The sequence below is a fragment of the Sardina pilchardus genome, chromosome 1, assembly GCF_963854185.1.
Source record: "Sardina pilchardus chromosome 1, fSarPil1.1, whole genome shotgun sequence".
NCBI lineage: Eukaryota > Metazoa > Chordata > Actinopteri > Clupeiformes > Clupeidae > Sardina > Sardina pilchardus.
The window spans coordinates 44,531,118-44,557,747 of NC_084994.1; the positions used below are offsets into that span (position 1 = coordinate 44,531,118).

General features: G+C 45.0%; 2 protein-coding genes across 3 annotated transcripts; one reads left to right on the plus strand and one right to left on the minus strand.

Moving 5' to 3' along the window:
• The first annotated feature begins 175 nt into the window (after positions 1–175).
• Positions 176–23,568, plus strand: xpnpep1 (X-prolyl aminopeptidase (aminopeptidase P) 1, soluble). The gene is made up of 20 exons (XM_062545710.1): positions 176–185; positions 1,390–1,514; positions 2,495–2,558; positions 3,513–3,617; positions 4,469–4,561; positions 5,888–6,031; positions 6,820–6,915; positions 7,896–7,977; positions 8,340–8,550; positions 9,670–9,759; positions 13,019–13,069; positions 13,697–13,755; positions 17,968–18,045; positions 18,441–18,512; positions 18,927–18,987; positions 19,135–19,204; positions 19,813–19,986; positions 21,992–22,068; positions 22,186–22,284; positions 23,205–23,568. The coding sequence occupies exons 2-20, from the start codon at positions 1,398–1,400 to the stop codon at positions 23,319–23,321; spliced, it is 1,860 nt and encodes a 619-aa protein (XP_062401694.1). The 5' UTR covers positions 176–185; positions 1,390–1,397; the 3' UTR covers positions 23,322–23,568.
• A 542-nt stretch (positions 23,569–24,110) lies between these two features.
• Positions 24,111–26,402, minus strand: si:dkey-246e1.3 (uncharacterized). 2 transcript variants are annotated; one of them, XM_062545728.1, is made up of 4 exons: positions 26,207–26,402; positions 25,638–25,734; positions 24,382–24,658; positions 24,111–24,348 (listed from the first exon to the last, which is right to left on the minus strand). In XM_062545728.1, the coding sequence occupies exons 1-4, from the start codon at positions 26,337–26,339 to the stop codon at positions 24,154–24,156; spliced, it is 702 nt and encodes a 233-aa protein (XP_062401712.1). In that variant the 5' UTR covers positions 26,340–26,402; the 3' UTR covers positions 24,111–24,153. The 2 variants fall into 2 exon arrangements, with proteins under 2 accessions (XP_062401712.1, XP_062401705.1); XM_062545721.1 differs by having other exon boundaries at positions 24,111–24,658.
• Between the last annotated feature and the right edge of the window lie 228 nt (positions 26,403–26,630).

Sequence of the window (26,630 nt, forward strand, 5' to 3'; positions counted from 1 at the left end):
TGAATTGATCTCATTACCTGAAAAAGGGAGGCGAGTCTCTTGTTCGTTGTTTGACTGGAGGAATACGACGGTCACGTGACCATTAACGTCAACGACGTAATGGCAGCCTCCTGTTTTGCAAGTGAGCACAAGGAACAGTAGAGTTTAAATAACACTTTTGGTAACAAAGAATCACATCTCAAGAGGTAAATGACTATATGTTCACTGGTGTTTGTGCACAGTTTGTTTAATCTGCTCCAAAATCCAGCTAGATAACGCGATGCCGACTTCGAATGAATGGTGTTGTTTTGTTTTCTGAGGAAGCGCTTGCATGCCATGTTGACCATGCTATGCTACGCTAAGCTTAACGTGTTTTTCATGTGGCCTCGGCTATGGAATTGACAAAATAGTTGTGGGCAATTATAGAGACCTTTCCGTATTGCATCTCAGCTCATGAAAAAAAGTCATGTTTGATGTGGACGACCCCCCTTTTTAGTTTAGTTAGGGGGTAACGGTAAAAGGGGTGCCACACCTTTCATCATCAGCCGCTGACATCAACATAAAATCGCTTCAATCTAAAAACATTGTTTTGCATCAAGATGTCCTCTGGCGGTATGTATCTTTAACGTACATATTCGATAATCTAATACGACTCGCGCGATAAAATTAGTCTACAAGAAAACATAGTTCTCATTTCCAGTAAACATTGTATGAGTTCAGCCAATCAGAGAGCTCTGCGATGCTATTGATGAGCTGATTGGATGAGGGCCCAAGCCCATGGACCACATCAACATTGTTTGACTCCCAGCAGAGGGCCGATTTAAAAAAAAAAAAAGAGAGAGAGAGATTGATTCAGTTCAAGATATATTTTAATGTTGCAACAAGCAAGCAATACAATGTCAGTGTTAGGTTTAGTGACATGAACAGGGCCTGGTATCTGTGGGGAAAAGTTTATTGTCTAAATTGGATAACAAAGTGGTCAATGTTTAACTAAAGCAGTGTAAGAGCTGTTGGAAAGCACAGCCTGGCAGACTTAAAGGTTAAAGATCTTAGACTTGCTGACTTCGAGCTCCACGTCTTCTTCCTGATCTCTCGATCTTGTACGCCACAATCATGGGTTCAGGTAATCGTCGCTTGTTCATATTAATAGATTGCCCTTATTTGTCTCACAAATTGATTCTTATTAGTAGCAAGCTCAATTGTTCTCTCAATTAGCATACTGTGTTATCATATCATTAATAATCAATTGGGTGTCAGCCATTTTGAGCGCATGCAACTGTTGTATGTGTGTTGATCTGTTAAACTGAAGAAATATCATGTTTCGTCTAGTTTCTCTTGCATCTTTGTTGACTACGTTTATGCTCTTCCCTGTCGATCAGTGGCCGTCCCTAACAATATGTCTTCCTGCAGACGCTGCCATGTCCCCAAAGATAACCGTGGAGCTGCTGCGGCAACTGCGCCAGGCGATGAGGAACAGCAAGTACCTGAAGGAGCCCATCCAGGCATACATAGTGCCGTCTGGAGATGCCCACCAGGTACACGCCAGGCAGCAGACCCGTTTGAATAGAAAAATCAGCACGTTCTATGTCAAATATATTTCTTAAGTGGATGAAACTGGGCTTTTTCGATAAGGGATTAAACTTGAAATAGTCCTGTTTTAGTCATGCTTAGAATTATAGTTTTACATACAATCATGTAATTAACCAGCTGATGAGATGAGACTAAGTCAAAGCTACAGGAACTTGATATCTATATTTCTAATTTTCAGTAATGTCCCTTTAGTCACTGACTTGACTGCTCATCTATCATCACAATAATATAATTCGTTTTAAAGGCGCAGTCAGTGATTCTGCACAACATAGTGTTTGTTTATGTTTATATTAAAATATCTTTGCAGATGCTTTGGTCCAATATCGTACATTATATTTTAACCAAACAAAACATAAGAGATAGCCTCCCTTCAGCATTCCTAGAGAAACTCTACACACAGTTTTATTTGGGGGGCAGGCTGCCCCCACTTTGTTGGTCACGGAGTCTAGGAGCCTTCAGAGACCTTTTTTTTTCCCCTTAAGTAGTGTACCCACGGGATGGGCAGCTAGAGGAGTGTGAGGAGATCTCTGAATGTGGGCTTGAAATTGCATGTGATCACTGACTCCACCTTTAAATAGCCTAGAAACTACTGTTTTCTCTGCTTCTTCTTTTCTCTCTCTGTCTCTCACTCTCTCTTTCTCTTTATCTCTCTATCTCTCTGTGCATACGTGCTCATTTAGTCTGATCCGGCTTCTGTTCTCTCATCACCTTTGATTAGGGCCAGTGTCTCACAGGGCTTTTAAACTCTGGTCATGAGTTCAGCAGAGTGTTCTCCAGCTCTGATTGCACATGCAGCTGATCCCCTCTCTGCTCTGTCTCACTCCTCCCCCATTCCCTCCTTCCTCCGCTCTTCCATTCCCTCCCTCCCTCCCTCCCTCGCTCCCTCGCTCGCTCATTCCCTACTGTTTTCCCACATTTGTTGCAGAGTGAATACATTGCCCCCTGTGACTGCAGACGTGAATTCATCAGCGGTTTCAATGGCTCTGCAGGTAACGCCTCGACTGTGTGTGTGTGTGTGTGTGTGTGTGTGTGTGTGTGTGTGTGTGTGTGTTTGTGTCCGCCAGCACCCAATAAGCCTGTTTGGGAGTGAGACTTCGAGAGTAATATAAGCATATGGGTCATGGAATGGCTTGGGTTTCCTCAGTCTGCGAGACGAAAATAGGTTGATTCAGTGAAACTGTGCCCTCAGATGGTATTATGATAATGGGTCATTGACTGGGGTCTTTGAAAAGCGACAAATCACAATGCCAGCCTGCCTCCTGGTGCTTTTGTTTCATAAAACTGAGCCACCTCAAGAATATGAGAACCGAAATGACATGTTCTCATCGCAAGTTAAAATGGCTGTTTGTAAACCCTTGTGGCCTTGAAAGACATTGTATTGCAGTTATGAGCAACATGAGATGTTGTGGTAAAACAAAGGTATGGCCATGCTAACTGCCCTGGGTATAGGCTACGTGCACAAAATGCTTGTTTTGGGCATGTTTGTTTCTGGTAGAGCCAGGTGTCTTTGAATCTGCCGCTATCGTCAATGTAATTAGTGTCTACACGGACCTGGTTGGCCGTTGCACCTAGTGAATCAGCATGTTACGATAAAGAAGGATTTATGCGTGTGCTAAAATTGTTATTATTGAGCAAACTAGATATTCTGTGTTGGTGTGAAGATAAGGTGCCGAATATAACTGAAATGTCAGTGCAACACAGTTACCCCTCCACCTTGAAATAAATGAGCGACTGGAAGAGCCTTTCGTGCACATAGCCTATTGATGAAGTAACAGAAAACAAAGGTATGCCCATGCTAACTGAGCTGGGTATTGGTGAAGTGACCGAAAACAAAGCAACAAAACCTCAAAGCTTCACCTTTATGAATAGCTGTGAACTCTATTTTTGTTTGAGAAGGTTCAGTGATTGTGACCTCTCTCTCTCTCTCTCTCTCTCTCTCTCAGGCACGGCCATCATCACAGAGCAGCACGCCGCCATGTGGACGGACGGCCGCTACTTCCTGCAGGCCAGCCAGCAGATGGACACCAACTGGACCCTCATGAAGATGGGTAAGGCCGGCGGAGTCCGTCCAGTGTCCACACAACCAAATCACTCACGTTTAGCATGAGGATCTTACAACACAGCCACTATTGCACAGTCATATAGCAGTGTCCTGTTATCATGGATCACATATGAGTGCTGATACACAGACCGAAGATTAGCAAAGGAGATGAGATTAGTGTTTTTAATGTCCTGTTTGATGTACTTCCTGGTACGTAATCATGATGACTCACAGAAATGAATAAACAAATAAATCTGCAAAAAGATTTGTGTTCCCAAGTGCAGTTCATCTCTGTTGATGGAAGCAATTTTGGACGTTACTATTATGGTAAATGTGTTATTACGAGGCTGAGCCGTGCAGGTAGTCATATAGTGTTTGTCCAGACACCTTCAAATTTAAAGTAATGCTGTGAAATGTTTACCTGAGATTACTCTGACAGAAAGGTGTCTATGAGCCATTCTGGCAACTTCAGATTATATCTCGATATGTCTGATGTACAAGCCTAAATTTGTTGGATGGAAAAATCTCTCTGAAAATTGACCATTTGTGACGTTTTCCAGCTGGAGATTTGGGCATTGATAAAAGCCTGAGGAATGCTCCTAGGCGTAACTTACCGCAACTCTCCTCTCAGGGTGTTGACTTGACTAGCTTCCAGAAGAAAACATTTTGTGCTGTTCCACAAGATAACACACTATTGTAATATGTTGCTCTCCTTCCTCGTTCCTCAATCCTTCCTCATTCTCTTTTTTTAATGGGCCACCATGGAGCAGATTCTTGTCTTTGCTTCATGTGACGGATTTGTGATTTGTGATTTGTGATTTGTGTCTTAGCTGATCTGTGACTTGTGATCTGCCGCAGGTCTGAAGGAGACCCCATCCCAGGAGGACTGGCTCATCAGTATCCTGCCGGAGAACTCCCGGGTCGGCGTCGACCCCTGGATCATTGCAGCTGGTCAGCACACCGCCCGCCTGCCCCGTAGACAGACATGTTCACAAAACACGGCTCAGCTTTGGCCCTCGAGCTCTGCCATGTCCAACAGGGTTACACTACCTCCTGTCACCGATGTTTGGATGCTCTCCAATGGGCTGAAAGCATGCATGATTAAATGATAGGTGTCAGACAATACCCGCATAGACACAGAGCTAGAGGAGCGTGAACTTAAGCAATAAGCCCCGAGAGGCCGTGGGTTATACTGTATAATCAAACAGCTAAGGGGCGTTGTTAGGCACGACGCGAAGCGGAGTGCCTAAAATCCCCTTAGCTGTTTGATTATACAGTATAACCCACGGCCTTGAGTGGCTTATTGCTTTTCTAAAACGGTTACTACATCGATCTAGCAAGATTTCATGAAACAAAGGCACAGCAGCGAAAAAGTAACGATATATTCATAGATAGTCATTCTTCCGCCAAGAAATATTTTCCCTCCAAATGAATGGTTGCCATGCAACAACGAGACGCAGCCGCCCTAACTTTTGTGCTAGTTTTGTGTTAGCGCATTACTATAGAACGAAATGCGGTCAAGGTGTGAGGTTATCGTGATATTTACAACGGCATCGAACGTGATTCAGCCAATCACAATCAAGGACTGGAACTATCCGTTTTAGAAAATAAACGATGAGCTTCCAGTGAAAGATTCCACTGATTTTCTCATGACGCACCTTGGATTTTTACATTTTTTTTTTTTTTATTTAAAAATAAGTATGCTGGGTTATGGGTACGCTTAGGCTGGAGGAACCCTGCCTGAACTTCCGGGGAATTTGAATTTCGCCCGGCAGCTTAGGCTGGAAACCAGCAGATCTTTTTTCTTCGTTCACAGGCAGAACCTTTGGCTCCAATCAGAAACGGCCATACTCTAGTCCTGGCACACTATTGGCCGGTGACGTGACGGTAACGAAACTTAAGCGACGTGAAGTGCAGTAGAAACAAAGCGCAGCCTCGCCAGACTAATGTTCAATCTTAAAAGATTGAGCTTAGTATGGTGAAAACCAGACTAGGGTACGCTGGCAAGTCACACCACTCCGTCCAGCCCCTGGATTTAAATTTTTGACAGTTAATGAGGCCTGTTTGTTAATTTGTTTGTTTGTCTGTCTGTGCTAGGGCCGGGTATAGTGGCGAGTCGTTCCAGCACATGTTTGTTTTTATTGGACTATCTTTGTTTGTCATTTTAGGGCATTGCTGTGAAAGAGCTTCACGCTTCAGTCAGTTTCACCCTGAATAAACAGTGGTTGATGGGCATGACCTTTGACCTTTCTCTGTGCCGTTGCCCTCTTCTCTCAGATCAGTGGAAGAACATGTCCAAGGCCCTGTCCGGCGCGGGCCACGCCCTGGTGGCCGTGGCGGACAATCTCATCGACGCGGTGTGGGAGGACCGGCCGCAGCGCCCCAGCACGCCGCTCATCGCCCTGGGCCTCAAGTACACCGGTCAGTTCAGCCGCCGCACGCACGGCCACCGCACAGTCAGTCAGTCAGTCAGTCAGTCAGTCAGTCAGTCAGTCAGTCAGTCAGTCAGTCAGTCAGTCAGTCACTGGACAGCACTGGGCGAAAACACATAGTGGAGAGTGTGAGAGAGAGGACAGTGTTAGATGTGAAAAATAAAAGTAGATATAAATAAAGAAGATACAAATTAAAGCACATTTAAAACACAGACTCAAATAGGAATACTGTAGAAATAACTTTAGACCGATGCATACATTCAGGATTGCATAGAACGTTATTGGGGTAGAATGTCTATACATGACTAATGTTTTTTTTATTAGTAAAACACAAACATCATTATTTGGTGATGCTAATATCTATCTAGACCTTTACTTTTGTAGGTTATTACTCTGAATGATTATCAAAATAGGGGAAAATAAGGCTGAAATGTATCTCAAATGTAACCAGTGTTCTCTGGTGAACACATTAGTAGTGACTCACAAATCTGGGCTTCCAAGGAGGAAACAGTTTTCAACCGTCTCAATCTAATCTGAGACGGTCTAATCTCTATTTTAGATGCCTTTCCATCTTACTGCTGGTATCTCAAGGTTATAAATCTTGCATATTTGCAGGGCATTGGACTATTACTCCTGTCTTTTACCATGTCATTTAAATCATTCATCCTCACATTGCGTGAAACGGTGTCATGTACTGTCATGCTTGATTGAAATAACATGCCGTTGATGCTAACATGGAGAGGTGTGACTTCACACATGCTGTTGTCATGGCCGCAGGTTTGTCATGGCAGGACAAAGTGACCGCTCTGAGGGCAAAGATGGCGGAGAGGAAGATCTCCTGGTTCGTCGTCACAGCGTTGGATGAAATTGCTTGTAAGTTTGTTGTTGTTGATGTTGATGCATCTATAATTAGGTACAAGCCAGGGTAATTACCCATTTGAAAAGGATGCCACATCTGAGCAAGGAACTATCTGCTGACAGGTTAACTGTGCTCATGAGAAAAAAAACCCATTAGTGTTTCAAGTGAAAGCTGAGACACCAGCAAACACAGAACATAGCTTTAGCACTTTACTGCACTACCTCTAATGTCTGGTACAAGATAGGGGGTGCACTTCAGTGTCCCACTGATGAGGCTTATTGAAACAAACCGTTTTTTTTTTTTTTTTGTACATTCAAGAAATATACAGAATTCATGGAAAGCTTTTTTAGTTTGCGAAAAAGTCCGGTAATTGTCCGGTAATGTCAGATTTGACTCAGTCTTTCGAGTCTTCTAATGCAGTCAAAGGAATGACTGTCCTCTTCCCCCTACCTACGGCGTCGCTCTGAACACGATGTCCACTAGCGTCCACCCTTGAAGCCCGGTCATCTCCCAGATGCTGTGGCTGAGTGTTGATCACGACTCGGCCTGCTCCTTATGGCAGGGTGCGTCCCCAGGCCCCTCAGCAGCCTCATCTGTCTAATGGGGCCCTTGTGCCAGAGTGGCTACCCTGCGTTAGGATGATGCTCCGGTTTAATTAAGCCTGATTGGGGTCGCCAACAGGTCACTTGTGGTTGAAGTGTGCCAGTGGAGGTGGGAATTGCCTGTGGAGGATCACCGAGAGTGTTTTTTTTTCTTTGTACAATATTTAATAGACACGCTTTTTGACTTGCAAATTCAATTCAATTCAATTCAATTCAAAAAACGTTATTTATCCCCGAGGGGCAATTTCTCCATGCAGGCATAGCGACACATAAGACGCACAACATACAGTATAAGACAAACAAGACAAGAATAAGGGGGGGTGTGAAAATGTGTTGTGGTGTGTTGAAGTGTTGTGTTGTGTCTCTGCTGATGCTCTGAATTGGTCTTGAAGGGCTGTTTAACCTGCGAGGATCAGACATCGAGTACAACCCAGTGTTTTTCGCTTACGCCATCGTGGGGCTGAACTCCATCAGGTAAAAGAGGCTTGAGTCAGTTTATTTATGTTTGGGTTTGGCCCCAAATTAAGGTCCAGATCCAGTTTGTTTTGCATGCTCATCCATGAACTGAATGAAACGATTGACATTGGCAAATCTAAACCATTGTAAATTAATTGATTTGTTGGAGATTTTGGATTAAAGAAAAATAATGAAACAATAAACAATTTTCATGAATGTTATGTGTAGTATGTCATGATAGAAAGATGCTTTACATAGATCACTTTCACTGATTCTTCATGATGTGGTCTCTCTGCTAGTCCATACCATTAGCCACTGAGTCTGTTGATGTCATTTCCTGTTGCCCAATACCTCTGTCCTACCCTCTCCGTCCCCTCCAGACTCTTTGTGGACCAGAAGCGACTGGCCAACCCGGTGATCCGCGAGCACCTGCAGCTGGACTCCCCCGGGCGGCCGGAGCTCAGCGTCCAGGCGGCGCCGTACGAGCTGGTGCACACCGAGCTGCAGGCCACCTGCGCCGGGCTCCGCCCCAAAGAGAAAGTGTGGATCTGTGACAAGGCCAGCTGCGCCCTCACCCAGACCATCCCCAAGGTACAGTACGCCACACTGGGCAGGACAGCACTGGGCACAGAGCACTGGACAGGGCATCAGTGGACAGGTCATCAGTGGACAGGGCATCAGTAGCATCAGTGGACAGGACAGGGCATCAGTGGACAGGGCATCAGTAGCATCAGTGGACAGGGCATCAGTGGACAGGGCATCAGTGGACAGGGCATCACTGGACAGGGCATCAGTGGACAGGGCATCAGTGGACAGGGCATCACTGGACAGGGCATCAGTGGACAGGGCATCAGTAGACAGGGCATCAGTGGACAGGGCATCACTGGACAGGGCATCAGTGGACAGGGCAGAGAGCACTGGACAGCACAGTGATGAGGCCCCACTGCAGAGCGTACCCATCATCAGTATTGATACATTATTGTATTAACGTTGCTACGTTATTGGTATCACATTGGCAGACTGGTAAACCACTACTATTATAGCAGGAATTGTCCGGTGATGTCCTTCATATCCCCTTTATCAGTAGTTGAGTTACTGAATAGAAGCTTTTTCTCAATAACTCAAAAGTATTAATAGTGGGCAAAAGGTTACATGCTGTGGTTCTCATTGACCCAACTGATTTGCTTTTCGTAAGTTCACTACCAGAGCCTTGTGTTGTAAGTGTATACTCCACAGAAGACTCACTACAGGATTATCAAGATACAAGTGTATTGTCAAATAATCCTCTGTGATTGACAGAGTGAAATTGAGTATGTAATAAGTGTGACTAACAGCCGTAAGCAAAGCATGAAGGACAAAGGGGAAGGCAAAAGACTAATTGGAAACACCACGCACCTTTTTAAGTCAATATTTTGGCTATCGCACCTGCCCGTCATGTCTGGAAGTTCCAGGACACGGTGTAATGGTGTGTAATATGATATAAAGAACAGTATCTTCTCTTCCCTTCCTATTGTTTGTGATATTGATAGTCATTTATGTAACATAACCCACTTGTAGCAGTCTTCAGTTTTCATGAGTACATATCACCTGACTCGTGTGTGAGACTGGCAAGTAGCAACACATCCACAGAGTAGTATCAAATGTACTTGTGCCTAGTGATGTTTACATATTTTATATATTTTATATTTTATATTTTTGGTTCTTCAATAGATGCACAGGTCCCCCATCCCCTACACACCCCTCTGCCTCGCCAAAGCTGTCAAGAACAACACCGAGGTCGAAGGGATGAAAATGGCCCACGTGAGTGAACTGCAAACCTGTCAAAGATGGTGACCGTAAAACCACCTGTGTGTCTGTGGTCGCTGTAGCCAGGGTTTGTCCCAAGGGAGGTTGGTTTATAGGAGTGTGGGCATGCGGTTCAGAACTCGAAAGTGCATTAAGCTGAATCTGGTATGGGTTTATAGGAGGGTGTGAATGCGGTTCAGAACTCTAAAGTGCATTAAGCTGAATCTGGTTTGGGTTTATAGGAGGGTGTGAATGCGGTTCAGAACTCTAAAGTGCATTAATCTGAATCTGATTTGGGTTTAGTGTGCAGCTCCGCATTCCCACACTCTTGTAAAGTGCATTAAACTGAACCTGGTTTGGGGGATTGGCCGTGTCTTTCTTTACTAGGCCTGTCTGATTCACTGCTTTATCGCTGGCCTTATCCATGTAACATCTGATGAATTTGGAACGGATACAGGTGCTGTGTTTGATCTGAGCTGGTGATCTGCTGAGTCATCCTCAGTAAAATGAACAGTCCAAGAACAACTTGTCCATAGACAGGTTTCCCGTACACCAATATTATATGGGCACGCAACAATATGGGCATGCAGCCACAGGCTAAAAGCCGCCAAACTGACGGCCACAAATATTATAACATGTTTCCACCCTTCAGCCTCCTACACAAACTCCATGACTCAGCGTTTTTTTGTGCATATGTGAACACGCCAACCGAACTCCAACTCTTTTAACGAACTAGGACCACCAACTTAACCGACCCAGTGTAACTACATGGCCCATAAGCCAAAACAGGTCTGAGACTCCCAGAGAAGGTCTAGTGTAACATAAAGAAAATGGAGGTGCCACCAGAGCTGAAGTGCACCAGAAAGAAATCGGAGTCCTCTTTCAAATTAACTCACAATGGCCGCGTTTCCCAGATTCGTCAAGAAGCTCTTAAGTGCTAAGAACTTCTTAGGAGTGCTCTAAGAACGTTCTAAGAACACTCTTAAGAAGTTCTTAGCACTTAAGAGCTTCTTAACGAATCTGGGAAACCCGGCCAATGTGAATACAAAATGAACTGAGTCCCTTTTGTTTTGGTTCTCTCTCCTGTCCTCTTTGTGGACTGAGTTCAGTTCTTTTTAAAGGGACTATATAGGCCTTTTTTCACCGACAGAGAACCGGCTCCGTTCCCGTTCGCGAACCAACATTTGAACCGTTCGTCGCGTTTTCACCAAACAAAAGCCGGTTCGGAACGTGGCACCTTGGTTCGGAAGTTGAACCAAAAAATAGTTGGTTTTTCCTGCGAACCGGAGTGGGCGTGTCATTGCGTCTTTCAGAGGGAAGAAGGCTAAAAGCATGAGTTTTCCGTCCTTATCAACTGTTGCCATGAGTAAACAAAACGATTCAACTAGCATTACACTGCAGACGTTGACTAGCATTTAAAACAGCTAGTTTCTGCCGTTTTTATGGGACAACTGGTCATATCATTCTCCCGTTTATGCATCTCATTAACTTTTGATTTTGCATGCACCACCCATGTTGATGACGCATCCTTGGTTCTGTTCAGAACTGGTGTAAATGCGGGCTGGTTCACTAGATAGCACCACGGTTCAAAGAATTCTGAACGGCACCAGTTCAACACCAGGTTCGTTCTCGGTGAAAAAACACCTTATGTGAAAAACACCCATAAACTTGACCTAATAGTTGGCTGCTATAATCTAGATTTGGCATGCTTTGTATTCTGGCTCAATAGTAGTAGCATTCAGAGTTGGATCTCAATGTTTGTCTTCCATCTGCATTATAAATTAGACATTATGTAGCCTGTTAGAACTATTTCTATTTCGGGCGGTGCAGTTTACAACCCAACAACTGCTTGCAATCTTTTTGTGGAGAGTGCTGCTCCCTCCGTTGCATGTGAATGTCTTCTGTGACGTTACATGGAAATCATTGTATAACTTCAGCGAAAACTGACAAGGTGTGATTAGGCTGGAAGCTTATCAACTACGCCTTTTGAATCGCACCACTTATTTGTCACTTTGAGGTTTAAAGGTTGTCACACGGAGATGAAGAATCACGCGTGTTTTACCTGAGCTCGTGATCCACTCCGTCATCCTCAAACCACTCTCCATTGTTCTACTCTAATGAACAGTCCAAAAACAACATGGCCGTTGACAGGTTTCCCGTACATCAATATTACTAGATTGGCATGCACTGCAGCCGCGGGCCAAAAGATGCTCAGTGGATGGCCATTGGCCACAGATGAGAATGTGTCACCCTTCCACTCAGGTGGATGACTCTTTTTTGACTTTCCTTTTTTTATGCATACAGTATGTGAATACCGCAACCGAACTCAGAGCCCTCTAACACGAACCGAACTTTGACCACCTCAGGAGGTATTCAACCTGATAATGAATGAACGATGATGAAAATACATACTTAACCAACCCAGAGCAAATATACAGCCCATCATCCAAAGCAGGTCTGGGACTCCCAGAGAAGGTCTAATTAATTAGACATTATGTAGCCCATGCCTGTTAGCTACAACACATTCTCTAACCATCGCTTTTCCGGTCGATGCCATTTACAACAGTTTGCAACCTCCTTGCAATCTTTTCGTGGAGAGTGCTGCTCTCTGCTGCTTTAAAATTGACTAGGTGTGATTTGGCTGGAAGCTTGCCAACTACAGCCTATGGCTTCTCAGAACAAGTCGAATCACTTGAAACAATTGCATGTCACTTGAGGTTTGAGGTTTATAGGTTGTGTCACTTGGAGATGATGAATGCAGACATAATTATAGGACGCCGACTTGAACCATAAACATGGAATGTAGTATGAATGGTAAAATTAAAAGTTTAGTAAGCATAATTTACAACACTGCTACGCTTATATCAGTAGCTTGTATATGGCCATGTAGTTGGCCATTAATAGTGATATTAATATTTGTTTGATTTGGTTGTTCCAAAATATTGATATCTCACCTTAAAAAGTAAATATTTGTTGTATCGAGTCTGTGTGTTGAAATCACCATGTTTTACCCTTTCCCTGGAAAGTGTACAAAACGACTGAGTGAGTGAGTTTGCAAAATGCCGATGTGTGATGCCCTTGTGTGAGATGTGCCGTGCCCTTGTGTGAGATGTGCCGTGCCCTTGTGTGAGATGTGTAATGCCCTTGTGTGAGATGTGTAATGCCCTTGTGTGAGATGTGTGATGCCCTTGTGTGAGATGTGCCGTGCCCTTGTGTGAGATGTGCCATAATGCCCTTGTGTGAGATGTGTGATGCCCTTGTGTCTCCCTGGCAGATCAAGGATGCTGTGGCCCTGTGTGAGCTCTTCGCCTGGCTGGAGAAAGAGGTACGACTGTGCGCTTCATCGCCCGTGTGGGGGCGCGGTCCCGTGACACCGCCGAGTCACGGAGCCCACGGGGGCGAGCGTTTGGGGGGGCTCTATTGGGTTTCAGCGCGGGCCATTGTTGTGTCACAGTAATCCATCGGCCGCGCTATTGTTTGGGGTCATCTCTCATTCAGGCCCAGAGAGTAATAGGCCTCGCTCATGTGACACCACCAACAGGCGATATGAAAACAGGCCTGCAACCACACACACACACACACACACACACACACACCCCCCGTAGTGTCTGGGGCATCTCCCCGTGTGGACATTCCATAGTACTGACCTCAGGTCAGAACCGGCTGGACTCAGGTCATCAAAAACCGACACAGGCAGTATGCAGCTCCGAGTATCACTTTGAGAAAAGGATGCTCACGCTGAAAGCAACTAAAACTAAATGTTTTGACGAGGTGCTTTTGTTTTGTCAAGTACTGCCCACCGCCTTCAACAGTGCTTTTGCCGTTCAGCCGTCACATGTGTGTTGTTGTTTTGAAATCCTGATTTATGAGCGTCCACCTCATGCTGTAGTGGATGTGGAGGGCTGCAGCGTTGTCAACACTCACTTGTGCTTTGTCTTGTTGTGTCCTTCAGATTCCTAAAGGCAATGTGACCGAGATCTCAGCGGCTGACAAGGCGGAGGAGTTTCGAAGGTAAAGTGAAGCCTGTCGTTAGTTTCTAGCACAGTCTGGGGATGCCAGTGATAACATCACACACACACACACACTGCAGCCAAGACACACAGACATTTAAACACACACACCCACATAAATACACACGCACACACACACTAATTCTTTTGTCTGATACTTTTACTTTTGTTTATAACATTCACTGCATAGCTGATGTGTTGTTGTTGCATCAGATCATTTATATCTCTGCACGAGGAAGTCAAAGGGTTTATGGTAAGGGGTTGGAACAAAACATTTCCCACCATCTGGGTGGGTGGGACATTTCCCCCTATATGTGGGTGGGTGGGACATTTCCCCCTATATGTGGGTGTGCCACATATCTTCAGAACAGCTGTACTATAGCATAGTTTCAGATGAATAATGAACTAATTGTAACAGCCAGCATTGTGAGGAGAACCATTACCTTAGAAATGGAAGTGAAATGTTGTACAGTATAACTTGGAGGCCATTTCAGGTCAAGTTGTAGAGACTCATTGAATGGGCCTTGCGATGCACATAACTAGTAATGCTGAGGAAATCTGTTATTGTGAGGAGTGTGAAAGCTAGTGTTGCATACTCTGTAGCTGTTAAAGGCTAGAGAATCCTCCACAATGGGTGATGTTGGCATAACACATTTAAGTGTGCCACCCCCATGCCCTCATACAGTACACTTCTAAAGTGATGATGCACGGGGCAACCTTTTGAGCAATGTAGCCCAGCAGCCACATAACCAGTTCCGTTCATTCTGATTAAATGAGCTTGATGATTTGCTCACTGATTTAATGAAGTTCTTCAGAAAATTGTGCGGTTTGTGCAGCAGGATTGACTAGCAGTTTGAGTAAATGCTTAAAACGTCCACACACCTTTCGGATATTTTTTGTATTTCAGTCAGTTATTTCCTTGTTATTTTTGGTATTGTGTCTCATGCATATTATGTATTTGTTGCCTGGCAATGTTTCACAACACAGGATTACTTAGGATTATTGTAAACAGGTGTGTTAAATCATGAGAGTTACCTGTGTTTTTGTGAAACTGAAGAAGACCGCAAGGTCGAAACGTTGTTCAGCCAGCATGACGAAGCAAAACACCAAAAGAGGAAAATGTTCAAGAAGTGTGTGGACTTTTTAAGCATTTACTGACTTGCTGTCCTGCACCTGGGATGAGTCAAACTGTTTGAGTTTTTGCTCAAGGGAAGTGCCAATACGGAGGAGTGTTTTATTTTTCACTATTTATTCTCTTGTGTGCATTGCATTTAGAATGTGCTCAGTCTGTTGGCAAAGGGCCGATTTTGTTGTCTGTTAACCTTATGAACCACAACAATCACACTCACCTGTTGTTATATAATCTGGGTGTGCCACATAGCTACATAATAGCTTCACCGTAACATAGTTAAGGATGCTAATTTCAGCTGCCAGTATTTTGAGGTGAACCATTTCCATAGAAATGAAAGTGAGATGTGAAATTTGGAGGTAATTTCAGGTCAAGTTGTAGAAACTCACTGAATGTGCCTTGGAGTGCACATAGTTAGTAGTCTGGCTATCACCATACAGGTCAGACAGGGTTAACCCAGCCTAGATAGTTAGTCATTCTGAGGAAATCTATTTCTGAACAGATTTTTCATTAATGTTATATGTATACTATAATTATTACTTATTAATATTTATATTACTCCATATGTGTATCTCAAGCGTACTACACATTTACTGTCTGGCATTTTTCCACACAGATGAGTTTCTTAAAGAGGAGAGGGCTGCTTAGAGACCAGTAGAATCTGGAGCTGTTCCTTACGTTATGCTTTGAGATGAACCATGCTTTTTTTCCCCACCATGGCTGCGTTAGGTACTGAGCATGCACAACGTATCTGAGGTTCTATAGTGCATGTTTTCAACTTAAAGGAATGCTTCTTAATACTGCGGCACCACATTAAATAATGTCCTCTAACACTGATGTTGCAATACTAAGTACATCTAAACTTTACTTTCTGCATCACCTGTATATCACAATGAGGTTGAAATTACATAAATACTTCATCTTAACTTGAAATTATTAGATTAGATTGGATTAGATTATCTTTAATGTCCCCAAGGGGCAATTTGGTGCACAGCTGATAGTCAACACAAATATACAATCATGCAATCAAGCACACATACAATACAAACACAAATTGTTCATCTTAACTTGAAATTCATTGAAATGACTTGGATCAAATTGGGTCATCACGGCATGAATCAGTTCGGTAAACCTAGACATTTCATTCATGTGCAACAGATGTACATGATAAAATCAAATAAATTCTGCAATTCTTTTTTAGTGCATGTTTCAGCCAATATTTTGACCTGTCTAAAACAGAAATAAACATTTCATGTTGTCCACAAGTTCTGCAAAGTACTGTAGTTGTGCCAGTAGTCAAGTCGACGTGGCAGCCTTACTTTAAAAACCCGATTGCACTTGCAATTCCTTTTCCAGAATTTCAAGTTGTGCAAACAAATGCTCACTTAGCACTTAGACTAATGACAATTCATAGAATGCATTTACTGTCTGGCATTTTTTTCCCAGCACAGGATTACTTAAAATAAAACAAATAAAATATTTCTTGTAAGGGGAAATGAGGTCATGTGCTGTCTCCACCCTTGTAGGACAGGTGTGTTAAATCACAAGAGCTACCTGTGTTTTTATGAACCTGAAGAAGACCTGAAGGTCAAACCATTGTTCATCAAGCATGACCATTTGAGTGTATGCTCAAGGGAAGTGTTTTTGTTTGGATTTTTAAATCACTATTTAACACTTCACCTTTCTCTTGTGAGCTCAGTCCGTTGACAAAGGGTCGATTTTGTTGTCGGCTGGTTAAACCTCATAAGCCACAGCAATTACACTTAATCTGCTTACTCATCAAATGACATGAATGACACATTGAACTGTTATAGAAACGGGAACATGTTGCATATCAATCATGATTGCGCACCGATGATGGCTCCAGAAGGGGATTTGTAAAACCGTAGGCGTATAACGCAACTCAAGGATTCATGTACGAAAACATAGACCAATGTTTGACCAATAAGTAAAGGATTGTTTTGATTTATAATTCCAGTTGCAAGCTAAAATAAGCGATATGTGAATAAAACAAGTTGACTTTACATTCAGACAGACATTAGTTAAAAAACCTCTTTATTGAAAACCTCTTTAGCGATAAAGAGTGTTTCTTTATTCCTGTTGCTCAAATGAGATGGAAGGAAGGAGATGAGAAGTGCTTTGAGTTGTGTTAGACGTGAGTCTGGCCCTGAGCTGTAGTCCAGGGGGTGTATGATTGATCACTTCTGGTACAACTCTACCTGCAGGTGTTGTTTATGGAAGGTTGTCAAACCTGGGATGCATTTCCCAAAAACACTTTGCTAACCTGTTATGCAACTATGGTTTTGGGAAACACGGCCCTGGTTGCTTGCTTGCCACATATACTGTATACTGTGTAAATGACTCAGGAGAACTGATCAGCACTAGTGTGAATAGAGCAGGCTCTTCTAGGCTGTGTTTGTCCCCATATGGCCATATGACATGATAACCCTCTTCTGCTGCACTCACCGAGGACTTGGACTGGAGGTTCGCATAAAAAAATCCTCCCCTCTCCAACGATTTAGTTGTTCAATTGCTCCTCTCTGTCTGAAGCCACACATACTCAGGGTTGTGCTAATACAGGTGGCCATGCTGTGTCCCTTCCCATGGTGGTATTCGACTTCTCAGATCAAGTTGCCAACTTCCCTGCCAGGCTTGTGGTGCATTACGGAACTCCACTCTCTGATATCTTTTTTGGCAGAGGAGCAGCGAATTGGGTTTACCGGTAATTCATGTTGCGATGATGTGTCCTTACTACCCCATCTAGTGGAGATGGTGAGAACAACATGTTCATGCACATTTCTGTCTGTTTTTGTTTTCTGGTATGTTTACATGAGTAAACAAACGTGGCTACACCAGTTCTGTGTTAGGATTCCTTTACATTCATGTAATGCTGATTATAGGGTTTGCTCTGACTCTATCAACAGCTGATAACGTGTGCATTCTACACTTGTAACAGCGGCATCTTCATCTCCCTGGAGTGTGTCCATGTCCCTTAGTCCTATAATGCCTTAGCAGAGGAGAATGGGGCCTCCGGTTGATGTGTGTGTGTGTGTGTTTCTCACCTTTTTTTAATTTTTTTTGCAGCCAGCAGAAAGACTTTGTGGGCCTGAGTTTCCCAACCATCTCCAGCGTGGGACCAAACGCCGCCATCATACATTACAGGTACGCCGCCCGCCTCAACCAGGGTAGAGTACCGTGAAACTGTTTAGCGTTTACAGTGCAATATAGCAATGAACAATAATCGATAAACAATATCATCTTCTGTTGTAAACAACTGATGTCTTCGATATCCTCATATTTGCTGTTTTTGTGTATGGCATAATTTCCCAACTACTAGCCGTGGCTTATACATTGATTTTGCTAAATTTCTTCAGCTATGAGGTTAATACACGGGGGCAATTAATATGCTATTAATATGGTTTTGTTTCTGTTAACCTGCATAAGACACTGTCCTGCGGCTTATACACAATGCGGCTAATACACCGCAAATTACTATTCACAACGACCTTTGGATTTATTATGACTGAATGGCTGTGCTGGCTCTTATCCTTCCATAGACCTCTGCCTGAGACCAACAGAACTTTGTCCTTAAATGAGCTCTACCTGATCGACTCTGGAGCCCAGTACATGTAAGTGCAACGTCCCCTTCAGTTGGCTGTGTTCTCTTCTCTCCTCTCCTCAATTCACAATCCAGATGTCCAAACGCATTTGCTGAATTTTGTTTTTTTTCCAATGAAAGTGTTTTTTAGGGATCTTAATTTTGGCCCCATCAAGACTACTCTTGTTTATTTTTGAACAGTCATGGCTTAGGAGCGTGGAGCGAAGCTAAACACACACAATAGGGGCGTTTGCCCCATCAGCCTCCACCCTTTTCAGATCCCCAGTGGTTACTTGATCTGCCATTAAATAATCGCACAGAGAATGGAAGACAGCAGACAAACAGACTCAATCTAGACGACGCTCGGAAAAAACGAGATCACAGCTTTTCCTTTGTTCCATTGTGTGCAATAATGAGCGTGCCGTGTATTGTTTTTCAACCACAGGGATGGGACGACCGATGTAACCCGCACAATGCACTTTGGGACGCCCACAGATTACGAAAAGGTAAATACTTTGGCCCAGTCGTATTGAACTGAACCAAGAGCCACTGACAGGAGTACGAGCACAAGCAGTTAGCTGGTTGTAATTCCCGTCCCTGTCCTCCCTCTCTCTCTCTGTCTCTCTCTCTCTCTCTCTCTCTGTCTCTCCCAGGAGTGTTTCACTTACGTCCTGAAGGGCCAGATTGCTGTCTGTGCGGCCATTTTCCCCAACGGTACCAAAGGTGAGTTCACAGCACTCAGAAGGGCCACACATTGTGTGTTAATGAATTTTCCTACGACCGGACCGGTCTGAACACTACTGTAGTTACTCTACACAATGTCACAGCAGTGCCCAAAGTATTCAGGGTCTCTTAGATACTGCTCTCCTTAGTTCTTCAATTCAAATAGCGGTGTTTTTGAATGTTAAGCTCAATAAGGTGCTATCATGAAGTGCAATTTGAAGCCTGTTCATCAACCCAGAACTTCAAAGCTGTAAACACAGGAGATGACCACTACACTGGATCTCATAGTATCTTATCTGGACTGAGGTAGCCAGTGTAGCATCGGCCATCGGCCATGGGTGTGGCAACTCCCTCTCTCCAGGCCTGTAGAAGGCCTTCAGGGTCTTGGGTTTAGCTGTTGTGTGGTCACTTGTCCAAATCCGCTGTGCAGAGCCCGTAGATGTGGCATTTTTTGTTTGCATAACATGACATTTTGCATGAAATGAGTGGTTCGAGAGTTATGCGTGGAACAGACAGACTGACACACAGACAGACGTTCCTTGCATTAATAGATAGATGACTGAATGTTAAACTCACTAACCCCCCACCCCCACCCCCACCCCCCGTAGGTCACCTGCTGGACTCGTTTGCGCGGGCGTCGCTGTGGGAGGCGGGGCTGGACTACCTGCACGGCACGGGCCACGGCGTGGGCTGCTTCCTCAACGTCCACGAGGGGCCCTGCGGCATCAGCTACAAGACCTTCGCCGACGAGCCGCTAGAGTCCGGCATGATCGTCAGTGATGGTGCGAGCGCTGAGCACACACACACACACACACACACACACACACACACACACACACACACACACACACACACAGTTTTGCAGCTGCAGTCAAGCATTTTTCCCTTTTTTTAATAAGGTGTAGTGTAGCTTCTCCACCTAAAACACAACCAGTGTTCTAAATCCCTTCCACTTTGGATATTTGGCTTTACTGTATTAAGATCATATCCTAACTGCATCTGAGTAAGCGTCTGTCTTGTGGCATTGAATGCTATCTGTGGTGTGCTCCACGCAGATATTTTAGTTTAATAGTTTTGCCATTTCTGATTGGTAGTGAGATAGTGGACGTCTCTGATTGGTCTGTTCAGAAAAGTATAAATAAGAGTATCCGCCTCCTGGGGCGCTCTCTTGTTTGCTGCGATGTTGGCTAATGATAGTAGTAGCTGTGTGAAATAAAACATACTTCTTTTTTCGAGCCGTGTACTATTCCAGTTGTTTGCTGAAACGGTTTCGATAATACTTCAATAGTGTGCAATACACGACACTAATCTGTCCACACTGATTCTGTTAAATATGCTCTTCTATTGCGTCACATTCCACATTCAAAATAGCAGAGCAACACGAGCGACAGAAAGAAAAGAGTGATGTGGCCTAATCAAACGCTCGCTTGCAGGTGAGGCACACTTCAGTGGATAAGACATAAGTAAGAAGCCGCCTTCACATTGGCACTCCGTGATTCGCAGTGCTCCCCCGTACGACGTCGGACTTGACCGTTGGAAGTGTCGGAGGCTTTTCGAGTTTGGGAGTAAAATGTACAATAGTGCTATTTTATTTCTAAATTAATTGTCTAACTGCCCTAATAGTGTTAAAAGACCATGTAAGACAGTGACATGACAAAAAACTTCGTTTGGAAATAATTATTTATTTTACATCAACCGTTCATTTTATTTTTCACAAGATGGGCTTGTGCACCACTATGGATCATACACGTTCCTTTTCGATGACTTTTGTTTTAAACTTTATCGTTTAAAAGCATGTAATATGACATTATAAAAGATAGATATTCAATTTGTTTATCAGTACCATAGCAACGCTAACTTCCTTCGGATAGGAACCGTCCGTTGCTGTCGTACGAGTTCAATTATTTTAACGCATGCGGATGACCAACGGACCCGATTTTTTTCGCACCGCACTGTTCGGACCCATTCGCATACGGTCTGCGAATCTCCATAGGAAATGAATGACTTCCGGCCGTTTCGCCGCCGTATCTACTGTGCCAATGTGAAGGCGGCTTAAGGGATAACGGCCGACGAGGTGACCGGTTCGATGGAAATAATGGCTAGGTGGAGGTCTAGAACTCCGGCGACGTGCGAAGCACGGAGACGGAGTTACCTCCGCCGTGCCATTATTTCCATCGAACCGGTCGACCTCGAAGGCCGTTATCCCGCTTATCTCCCGTTTGTATTCATAACCTGTATATTTAGAACATAGTTTTATTCCACCGTTGCGTCCGTTAACATCGCTAAAACTGTCTTGACTGTGGGACTACTTTCCGCCACATATCAACTTTCTACTTGCAGGACAAAACTGCCGTTACTAGTTCTAAAATGGATGGTTGCTATGGCCAAAAGCCAGTCGTTAGTTCTAAATGGCTGGTTGCTACGGCTAAAAGCCAGTCGTTAGTTCTATCTCTGCCGTTGTCAAGCGGCCATATCCCAGGATTCTGATTAACTTTAACTTTGAAAGATCGCTACTTTTATAGCCTACATGGCATCCAACTAGCTACAATCCACCTCCGTCATATGCTACAATGTTACTATGGTTCTGCACGTCTGTATTTCAGCTTGGATGCTACGTGAAAGTTCATTTAAACTTCGCAACGAGTTTGGCGAATTAATATTCAAGTGTGTTACGGGAACTACTTCAAAGGTAGCAGGTTATACGAAGTTAATGGCCACCCCATCAGCCAATCAGAGAAGAGAATTCCATTGTTGAGGGAGATAAACACTATTAATGAACTCTTTCAGAGCCCGGCTACTACGAGGACGGCTCGTTTGGTATCCGCCTGGAGAACCTAGTCCTGGTTGTGCCCGCCAAGCCCAAAGTGAGTGTGCCACGAGCAGCTAAAACGCTCCACAATCAGGTGACCAAGTTTGTTTATCACCAAATGCAATGAGCAGTAAAGTAACTGTTTGTCCCCTGTCCCCCTGCCCTCTCCCAGTACAACTTCAGGAACAGAGGCAGCCTGACGTTTGAGACCATCACGCTGGTGCCCATTCAGACCAAGATGATCAACACAGAGCTGCTCACGCAGAAGGAGGTGAGTTGAGGAGGCGCTCAGCTGCCGGGGTTACTCAATAGCGCCCACTACTGGACGGACCCTGACTGAGCAGGAGTTGTTTTGGTTGATCATCATAGTGCATAGGATTTGCTGCCGGGGCTACCGTAATTTCTGGACTATAAGGCGCACCTGAATATAAGCCGCACTAGAGAAATTTAGGGAAAAAAAACAAATGTGTACATAGACAAGCCGCACTGGACTATAAGCCGCAGGTGTTGGACTGTAACCTGTAATATCCATAGGTTGAGAAGCCCCAGTGGCTGTTAGCTGTAAAAACACACAGATTAGCCGCACTGTTATATAAGCTGCAGGGTTCAAAGCATGGGAAAAAAACGCGGCTCATAGTCCGGAAATTACGGTACTCAGTAGCGCCCACCGCTGGACGGACCCTGACCTACAGTAGCAGGAGTTGTTTTGGTTGATCATCATAGTGCATAGGATTTGCTGAAATACTGTATGGAGAAAGCATAAATACTGTATGTGTGTCAATAGACATTGAATTGTGTCTGCTTTACTAAAGTACCATATTTCCTTAGTTTGAAACATGAAAAAAATGTATGAAAAAGCAGCTTAACAAAACACACTATGGCTGTGTCTCAAACCGCCTACTTGCACACTTCAAATACTTAGCTTAAGTACATAGTGCAGATATTGGGACAGTACTAACCATCGAATAGTGGGCACAACGCAAGTAAGCACTCAGTGCACACTAGCAGTGTACACTAGCAGTGTACTGACGGAAGTATGCGGTTTGAGCTGGTTGAAGTGAAGCGACAGTAAGTTTGTACCAACGAGCGAGTTGGTGTGAAGCCCAAGGGCTGGTCATTCTATCTGCCCTGTCGCTGTGCCCTGTGAGTGAGGCCACCCTGGTGACATGCCCCTCTTATCTCTCCCCGCAGCGCGATTGGGTGAACGAGTACCACAAACAGTGCCGCGCCATCACCGGAGTGGAGCTGGAGAGGCAGGGCCGCAAGGAGGCGCTCGATTGGCTGATGAGGGAGTCCCAGCCAATGTGAGCACGCGGGGGAAAACACAGCCGACACAAAAGTTGTCATTGAGTGACTTTTATTTGAGCCAATCTACAGTGACTCTTTTTATTGTCTCTCTTCTCTCTCACTCCTGTTTGTTATTCCATAAAGCAGACGGTTGTTTCTTTCTCTCTCTCTCTCCCTCTCTCTCTCTCTATCTCTCTCTCTCTTTCTCTTTCTCTCTCTCTTCCTCCAGCCAGCACATTTCATACTGTCGCTCTAAACTCTTATTATAAATCAATAAAAAAAATCTACAAACTGCACATAATATCTGTCTGTGTCCTTGTACTCCCGTTGACTGGCGGTGTGGAAGAGCCACACGTGTCTGCCCACTTGATCTGAGCCTCTAAAACAGACGGACTGTCAGAGTGATTTATCAGCCGCTGATCAGCCAGAGTACACAGCTGGTTAGACCACACCTTTCCTCCAGCGAAGACGTGTAAACACGGAGAGGTTAAGAGGTGAACCCACTACATCCAGACTTGGGATTATCACAACCAGATGTTGGCTTGCAGACACACACACACACACACACACACACACCTGTCCTCGACTTCTAGACTTTCTTGTCCTGATATATTAGCACACTCAGACACACACACACACACACACACACACACACATCTGTCCTCGACTTCTAGACTTTCTTGTCCTGATCTATAAGCACACAAATACACACACATCTGTGTGATGGTTGGCAGCTGACTCCTTCCGTACAGATCCACGGATCTATCTATCCTCACCTTTCTATTCACTCTCTCTCTATTCACTCTCAATCTATCCTCTCCCTCTCTCCCCCCACAAGTGTGTGTGTGTGTGTCTACAGCTGCATGTAAAAAGTCTCGGAGGAGAGGGTGATGCCACTGCCCGGCTCCAGGGCCAGCTCGTACAGCGAGGGTGGCTCCTGCACTCCTCCTCTTCCTCCTCCTCCTCTTCCCCGCCTCCCCTCTACTCCTCCAGCACCAGCAGCACTTCTGACGGCCTTGCTCCTCTTCTCCTCCTCCATCGCTGCCACCTTCCTCCTCCTCTCCTCCTCCATGGCTGCCACCTTCCTCCTCCTCTCCTCCTCCTCCTCCTCTTCGTCCTTGCCGATGGGCAGGGGGTTGGTGTAGATGTAGTAGATGCGGGAGTTGTCCTTGGGCGGGTCGCGCCCGCGGAGCAGCGCCAGGGGGAGACGCAGGCTGCAGCGCACCTCCCTCCTCAGGAGCAGCGCCAGGCCGGACGACGGGTCACTCACCGCCGCCGACGCCCCCGCCGGGGTGGTGGGGAGAGAGGCCTCGAAGCCCCCCACTGCGCTCTCATAGACGCGTGCCTGCTTGGACTGCCTAGGGGGGGGAGGAAGAGGAGGAAGAGGAGGAGGAGGAGGAAGTTTGTGTTTACATCTCAGGGTCTCAGCCAGGAAGAAAGTCTTTGTGCCTGCCTGCTCACTTTTGGGTGAACTTCAATCATATCGTATTTAGAAGTATCATATTTAGAAACCGTATCGAGCCTTTCATCCAGAATAACCCAGACTGGCCCGAGGTCACATTTTATGCTTCATTGTAATCAGTGAAGAGAAACCCGCCTATCAGATTTTGTATGGGCTCTCCTCAGCAATGCCAACACCCAAGGCCAACTTGAAATGTGTCTCTGTGGGTTAGAATTTCATCCTATTTAGATTACTAGGATGAACAAAACTTGTTTTTTTATTATTATTATTATTTTCTCACGCTAATATCTTTGCTTCTTCTGTTTTCATCTTACAATTTGGTTATTGAATATCAGTTGAACTGACAATGGAAACCATTCACTTTGTACATGAAGTAGTACTGGTACGGCATGGTGTTACACCATTAAATGTCCCCTCAACTATTGAGGGGGAACATTAATGAATCTTAAATTTACACAATGGGCTCGTTGAGCATAGATCAATATTTGGGTTGGGGGGGGGGGGGCATGTCCCCCTCAAAGAGACCATTACAGCCTTGACTGAACGTTACTTAAGTTCTCCAAAGATAGTCGTGATAAAGAGAAGAATGCAAATTGGAGTGACTTCATGAAAAGTCAGAATTTGGGTTTGGTTACAAGGTGATATCATGGCATACTTACCATCCGTCCATTGCAGTCAGGAAACATTAGACATGTATTCCTTCAACATTTAAATCTATGTTTTAGTCTAGAGTTTTAGTAATATACCGTTAAGTCTATGCATCATCATAGGAAACATGTCATAAAATGGCACTATTTTGGGACTATTTTGTATTTTGTACGGAAATATGGAATAGTCCCTAATCATCACATCCATGACTGCGGCTGTGTTCTTACCTCCTGCGGCGGATGAGAGAGACGCTGCAGACGATGCCAGTTACTGTGAGGATGCACAGGGCCAAGGAGGTGATGGTGATGTTGAACACTTTAAACTCTGGCCAAAGAGGGACACAGAAAAACACTGCGGTATCAACCACACAGACTATTTCATAGAAACGGAGCAGTTGAAAGAGTTGAAAGAGCTGGCATAGACTGAAAGAACAGAGCCAACAGCAAGTTTTCACTGCGGTCAACACAGAAATAAAACAAGAGGCTCCGCCGGCTCTGTTTACACTCAAAAAAGTTTGGTTTCCTGTTTTCTAGTTTGTCTTGTTATAGCAGCACTAGAATTCAACAGACAGCACCAGGCGTGACGTGAGTTGTTTGTGTAGTATCTGTATGCGCGCGCGTGTGTGTGTGTGTGTGTGTGTGTGTGTGTGTGTGTGTGTGTGTGTGTGTGTGTGTGTGTGCGTGTGTGTGTGTGTGTCTGTATGCATGCGTGACGTGTGTGTGTGTGTCTGTCTGTATGCATGTGTGTGTGCGTGTGTGTGTGTGCGTGCGTGTGTGCGGGCGTATGTCCCACTCACCGTGGACGGAGGCGCTCGCGTCCTGGCCCCGTGCCTCCTGCGTGGCGGTGTGGTTGAGGAGGCCGGCGGTCGGCGTGCCGAGGCTCGCGCTCATGGTGCTGAAAGAGGAGCAGCCCTCTGCGCCGCACCGCATCGCATCCCTGCCCAGACGCGTCTACCGCCGCCGCCGACTCCGCCGCACAACAGGGGCTTAAAGCCGTCGTCCTGGCAACACGACACCCTCCCCTCGCCACCCCTTTATGTGTTGCCACTGTGCCATCCCCCTCACGCCCCCACCCCCTGCTCCCCGTTTCCCCCCAGATTCTTTCTCTTGTTTGGGGGTGTTTTTGTCTTTGATTGGCAGATTTTGGGGGGCCACCGCTCGGAGGCCCTGAAAAGAGAGGGTCCAGGCACAGCTCCAAGCGCCAGGCTGGGACACAGAGAG

What these genes read in the sequence shown, in the direction of transcription:
- xpnpep1 (XM_062545710.1), top strand. Translation starts at nt 1,398, where the DNA reads ATGTCCCCAAAGATAACCGTGGAGCTGCTGCGGCAACTGCGCCAGGCG. An exon ending in AAGGCGGAGGAGTTTCGAAG is followed by an intron (nt 13,756 to 17,967) that starts GTAAAGTGAAGC and finishes TTTTTTTTGCAG; the next exon opens with CCAGCAGAAAGACTTTGTGG. An exon ending in CGCCCACAGATTACGAAAAG is followed by an intron (nt 18,988 to 19,134) that starts GTAAATACTTTG and finishes TGTCTCTCCCAG; the next exon opens with GAGTGTTTCACTTACGTCCT.
- si:dkey-246e1.3 (XM_062545721.1), bottom strand. Translation starts at nt 26,339, where the DNA reads ATGCGGTGCGGCGCAGAGGGCTGCTCCTCTTTCAGCACCATGAGCGCG. An exon ending in CGCGAGCGCCTCCGTCCACG is followed by an intron (nt 25,735 to 26,206) that starts GTGAGTGGGACA and finishes CTCTTTGGCCAG; the next exon opens with AGTTTAAAGTGTTCAACATC. An exon ending in TCTCTCATCCGCCGCAGGAG is followed by an intron (nt 24,659 to 25,637) that starts GTAAGAACACAG and finishes TCCCCCCCCTAG; the next exon opens with GCAGTCCAAGCAGGCACGCG.